Source organism: Oryctolagus cuniculus, chromosome 1 (assembly GCF_051225735.1).
Source record: "Oryctolagus cuniculus isolate XC-2025 breed Fujian yellow rabbit chromosome 1, ASM5122573v1, whole genome shotgun sequence".
Taxonomy (NCBI): Eukaryota; Metazoa; Chordata; class Mammalia; order Lagomorpha; family Leporidae; genus Oryctolagus; species Oryctolagus cuniculus.
In genome coordinates, this window is record NC_142867.1 from 237,451,255 (window position 1) to 237,456,627 (window position 5,373).

The 5,373-nt window shown below is 72.0% G+C and overlaps 1 protein-coding gene across 1 annotated transcript; it reads right to left on the reverse strand.

The window, feature by feature from the left end:
* Positions 1-2,359: 2,359 nt before the first annotated feature.
* Positions 2,360-4,933, reverse strand: LOC138846781 (uncharacterized). Its single transcript, XM_089306801.1, has 6 exons — positions 4,807-4,933; positions 4,391-4,512; positions 3,995-4,065; positions 3,680-3,790; positions 3,360-3,460; positions 2,360-2,938 (listed from the first exon to the last, which is right to left on the reverse strand). Exons 1-6 carry the CDS (start codon positions 4,897-4,899, stop codon positions 2,360-2,362), a joined length of 1,077 nt encoding a protein of 358 aa, XP_089162927.1. The 5' UTR covers positions 4,900-4,933.
* Between the last annotated feature and the right edge of the window lie 440 nt (positions 4,934-5,373).

The following is a 5,373-nucleotide window of genomic DNA, read 5'->3' on the forward strand; positions in this document are numbered from 1 at the left end:
TGTTCCCCCGCCAGCTGGACACACGTGTGTCTTCCCTGTCAGCCTGGCCCTAGAATGGACACATCTGTGTGCATCGGTGTGCACACGTGTCATGAGTCATGTGCATCGCGTGTGTGCTGTGCGCATGCGTGTCTGCATGTTGCATGTTTTTCGAGCATTCGTGCCCACATGCGTGTCTGTTGCATGTGTACACGTCCGTGTGTCTTGTACACATATGTGTGCACACGTGTGCATGTCTGTGGGTCCCTGTGGTGGGAGGCCAGGTGAACCCACATCCACCGGCCCTAGAGCCTTCTGTGGCCCCCAAATGCCCCCTCCTGGCCTCGTGGGGGGCGTCTGCCGCACAGCTGGGGCAGAGCCCGGGAGCCCCTGCCTGAGGCACCGCCCCTGCTCCTGCGGGGTCGCTGTTCTGTCCACCCCCGACGGCTCCTCGGACACCAGGGACCCGCGCGTGTGGGGTTTGCCAAGCTGCCCTGCCCCCCGCCACGGCGGCTCCCGCCACGGCCGTCACTAGCCGGCACAGAGCACAGCACGGCAGGCGGGCTGGCCCGAGGTGAGCGGGACCCGCATGGACACTGCAGGCCGCGGAGACGGAGGGGCCCCTGGCCAGATGGGCGGCGGCCTCGAGAAGCCACAGAAAGACCACGTGTGTGCCCCAGGGCGCCCCTTGACAGCTGGGATGAGCAGCCCAGGCCGTGGCGGAGCGAGGCTGAGCCAGGCGGCACCCAGCGGGCAGAAGGCGTGGCCGGCGCACACCTGAGCACGGGCGAGCCAGGAAGACCGGGCCAGCGCCAGGGACCCCGGGTCTGTGCCCACGAGGGGCGGCCCACAAACAGGAGGCGGGGCTGGGCAGGGCTGGGGTGGGGCTTCTGTGGGGCCGGCAGCACCAGGGCAGAGATGGGCAGCTCAGCGGGGGAGGGGGAGCCCCAGGTGCCTCTGAGCTGCGGCCTCCGTGCTGGGGGGAGGGGGCTCCGCACAGGGGATTTCCCGAGGGAACTTGGGTTTTCCAGAAGGTGCGGGCTGAGCCCACGTTAGGGGGCGGGGATTGGGTAAGGGACAGGAGGGGGGCGGGTGAGGCTGCGGCTCGGGAGGTGTGGCCTGGAGCCAGAGCTGGACCAGTGGGACGGAGCGGGCTCAGTGCCCTTCCCGGCCTAGGGCCCGAGCTGCCCCCGGGAGGGAGCCCCAGGCCGGCCGCGGCCCCTGCTGCCGGTGGACGCTGACTGAGACGCAGCCCCGAACCTTCCTGACCAGGCCGGGAGGGGTGTGCACACGGGGACACGGCCGCCCCAGCAGGAGGGGAGGCTGCGGGGCAGGGGAGGGGCTGGGGCCAGACCTCCCCTCCCCTCTGAGAGTGCTCTCCGGAGCAGGGCTGGAGGGCCCGGGCTGGCCACCTGGGCTCCGGCGACACGGTGGCTTCTGTGCCCCAAGGAAAGCCTGGGGTCCCCAGGGGCCGCCCGGGAGCCTGTCCCTCGGGCACCGCCGTTCGCCGGGAGCCTGTCCCTCGGGCACCGCCGTTCGCAGCGTCTTTCAGAGTCCGTCTGGTCCTGGCCACCTCCCTGGGCTTGGACCGGCCTTGAGTCCAGTTCCCCACTGCCGGGTGTCCAGCCTCCGGGTGCAGCTGGACCGGGCCGAGCCCTGGGCCCTGAGCCCCAGGCAGGACCCTCAGGGCCAGGACAGCTCCGGGGCAAACCCTGCTGGGGTGGGGGTCCCAGGGCCGGTGCCCATGGACTGGGCAGCTTCACCCCTGCAGGGACGGGGTCCCAGGGCCAGTGCCCGTGGGCTGGGCAGCTTCACCCCTGCTGGGGCGGGGGTCCAGGGCTGGTGCCCGTGGTCTGGGCAGCTTCACCCCTGCAGGGACGGGGGTCCCAGGGCCAGTGCCTGTGAGCTGGGCAGCTTCACCCCTGCAGGGGCAGGAGTCCCAGGGCCAGTGCCCGTGGGCTGGGCAGCTTCACCCCTGCAGGTGTTCAGCCTTGCGCCTCTGCGGGGGGGCTGGGGAGGAGCGGCCTCACAGAAAGCAGAGGCCGGCGCAGCCTGGCAGGAGCGAGCCCCGCGCCGGGAGCCCTGGCTGTGGACGGCCCTGAGCCGCCCCGTGGCCGGCGCTGCGTCCTCCCTGGAGGGCCGGGGGCCACGCGCTAGTGTCCCCTCCCGCAGTCCCGCCCCAGAAGCCCAGGTGATTGCCACCCGTACAGGTGCTCTGCCGGTTCCCACCTGTGGGCTGGAGCCCCCCGTAACCCTCACCATCCCCCCCACACCCAGAGAGACCTGGGAGACACCCACAGGACCCCACGCCCCAGAGAGCCAGGACCAGGCTGAGACCCCAGGGCCACACACCGGCAGTCACCGCGGCTGCTGAAGCTCTTTATGCGGCACTGGGGGGGGGGCAGTGCTGCAGGGGCTGCCTGTGCTGGGGGGAGGGGCTGCCTGCACGGGGGTGGGGGCTGCCTGCGCTGGGGGGGCTGCCTGCGCTGGGGGGAGGGGGTCCCTCTGCTGTCTGCCGACAGCCAAGCCCCGTGCCCACAGGAGCTACCTGGTACAGGTGCACCTGTCCAGGGTCCTGGAGCCCCAGCTGGATGGCGGTCACCCTGCCCTGCCTGGGCCCCCCACTCCCAGCACCTGCGCTCCGGAGCGCCCCGGAGACGGACGCCTGGAGAGAAGATGCCCGGGGAGCCCTGGGCGGGCAGTGGAAGCCTCCCTGGAGGCCCGGGCAGGGCTGGGGCCTGGCGCTGGATGGAGGGGGCGGGGCCAGGGAAGGCGGGGAACCCGCGAGTGGCAGCTTGGAGGGGGAACGGCCCAGGGCAGGGCAGGTGGGGTGGGGTCTCCCGTCTGCAGCTTCGGTTTCCTGGGAGGTGGGAGTGGGGGTCCTGAGGCCCCTGTGAGCCCAGGGCTCTCCGTCACTTCCAGGGCTGCTCACCCTCATCCCGTCTGGGGACGCAGTTATCTGTCGGGGCAGGGGACCCCTGGTGAGAAGTCGCGGGACACGGGCCCAGCCCCACCGCGGGCAGCCCAGACGCAGCCCACCGCGGGCAGCCCAGACGCAGGGCCCACGGGAGACGCGGGCAGCCCAGACGCAGGGCCCACGGGAGATGTGGGCGGGCCCAGCCCCACCGCGGGCAGCCCTGACCCAGGGTCCACGGGAGACACGGGTGGGCCCGGCCCCACAGCGGGCAGCCCAGACGCAGGGCCCACGGGAGACGCGGGCAGCCCAGACGCAGGGTCCACGGGAGACGCGGGCAGCCCAGACGCAGGGTCCACGGGAGACGCGGGCGGGGCCAGCCCCACCGCGGGCAGCCCAGACGCAGCCCCACCGCGGACAGCCCTGACCCAGGGCCCACGGGAGACACGGGCGGGGCCGGCCTTACCCGCCTGCGCGGGGGTGACGATGCTCTCCCGTGGGAGCCCCTGGCGCTCAGTGAATTCCTTAAATTCCCCAGGGCCTCAGGGTTGGGGTCCGGATTCCTGCCTGCAGGTGAGGTGCCCCAGGAGAGGTGCCGTCACAGCCCCTGGGAAGCACCTGTGCTGCCCCAACCCTGGGGGTCCCTCAGGACACCCCCCTCAGGCGCGGGGCGGCGGCACTGTCCCGTTCAGTCCCACGGGCCCGCCCGGCTCCCGCAGCGGGAGGGGGGAGACCTGGTCAGGTGCTGGAGCCAGAGAAAGGCGGGCGCCCGGGGCCGGGTCTCACCCAGGAGCTTGGTGACTCTGAACACCGCGCCGCTGAGCCGCCCCTCGTAGGAGAGCACGCGGTGGGCCCTCACGGCCGAGGCCTCGATGCGCAGGGAGCTCAGGCCTCCATCTGCGCAGGGCGGGGCAACAGGGCAGTGAGCACCTCACGAGCGCTCACCTGGCCCAGGTGCCCGGGGAGCCCGCCCCCAGCCGCCCCCAGCCGCCCCCAGCCGCCCCCAGCCGCCCACAGCCGCCCACAGCCGCCCCCAGCCGCCCACAGCCGCCCCCAGCCGCCCCCAGCCGCCCACAGCCGCCCACAGCCGCCGGGACTCACGCACGCTGTATCTGCCCGGCTCCTCCGTCCTCTCCAGGGCGGTCTCCACCTTGTGGCACTCCCCGTCTTTGCTGGAAGCAGGAGCAGGTGCGTGTGCGTGTGTGTGTGCATGTGTGCATGTATGCATGCATGTGTGTGCGTGTGTGTGTGCGTGCGTGTGTGAGCCCGGCCTGACAAGGGACAGAGTGGGTGGCATCAGGGGACCAACATGGAGCCAGCAGACCCCCAGGTGGGGCCGGCAGCATCCACAGGTGTGTGGGGGTGGGAGCCCAGGGGGGAGCTGACACAGGTGGGGGGGGTGGGGGAGCCCAGGGGGGAGCTGACACAGGTAGGGGGGCCCAGGCGGGTGCTGGTCCAGGTGTGTGGGGGCGGGCCCAGGCGGGTGCTGACACTCACACGTGTGTGGAGGAGACCCACACGGTGCCATTGCCAGACAGCGAGATGGTCACGGGGGCCACCTTCTCCAGGGAGATCCTCGTGCGGGCAGCCAGGGCCTTGACGTACCATCTCCCTGCCATCTGAAGTGCAGGCTCCTGACGTCCACCCTGGCCACGCCCCATCTGACCACCGTCCACCCCGGCCACGCCCAATCTGACCGCTGTCCACCCCTGCCACACCCATCTGACCACCGTCCACCCCTGCCACGCCCCATCTGACCGCTGTCCACCCCGGCCACGCCCGGTACCCAGCCCCCACCCCATGCTGATGACCCCAGCTTCCCGCTGTCTCCGGCCACAGCCCGGGAGAGGTCTCCGTGGATGGGGGCCCTGCCTCAGCTCCTCCCGCCCCCACCCCACACGGCCCAGCCTCACAGCCTGCTCCCCCGAGGCCGAGCTCGGGAGGGACTCCCGGGCCTGCAGGGCAGCGGCGAGGCCGAGGCCCAGGGTCAGGAGCAGGGTCTTCATCCCGCGTCGGAGCGCCGGGCACTCCCACGGCCGCCCTAATACGGCTCAGCCCCGTCCCCAGGGCCGGCGCACAGGACTGCGCGGTCCCTTCCCACCCACGGCCCGGCCACACAGCTCGTTCTGCCCTCAGGGCCCTGGGCCACCGCTCCCACACAGCTGCCCCCACCCCGGTCTGTCTGGGCAGGACGTGGGCCAGCGGGAAGGCCAGGGTTTCCACTCAGAGGGACCCCTCGCCCCCTCCCCCTCCCCCTCCTGCTCCTCTCCTCCTCCCCTCCCTCCTTCCCTGCTCCTCGCCCCCTCCCCCCCTTCTCTTCCCCCTCCCTTCTCCCCTCCCTCTTCACTTCTCCCTCCTCTCCCTCCCCCTCCTTTCTCCCCCTCCTCTCCTCCTCCCCTCCCTCCTCTTTCCTCTTCCCTTCCCCTCCCCTCCCTCCTCTCCCCACCCCTCGTCCTCTTTCCTCTCCTCCTCCTCCTCTT

What these genes read in the sequence shown, in the direction of transcription:
- LOC138846781 (XM_089306801.1), bottom strand. Translation starts at nt 4,899, where the DNA reads ATGAAGACCCTGCTCCTGACCCTGGGCCTCGGCCTCGCCGCTGCCCTG. An exon ending in TGGGTCTCCTCCACACACGT is followed by an intron (nt 4,066 to 4,390) that starts GTGAGTGTCAGC and finishes TCCTGCTTCCAG; the next exon opens with CAAAGACGGGGAGTGCCACA. An exon ending in CGTCACCCCCGCGCAGGCGG is followed by an intron (nt 2,939 to 3,359) that starts GTAAGGCCGGCC and finishes CTGCCCCGACAG; the next exon opens with ATAACTGCGTCCCCAGACGG.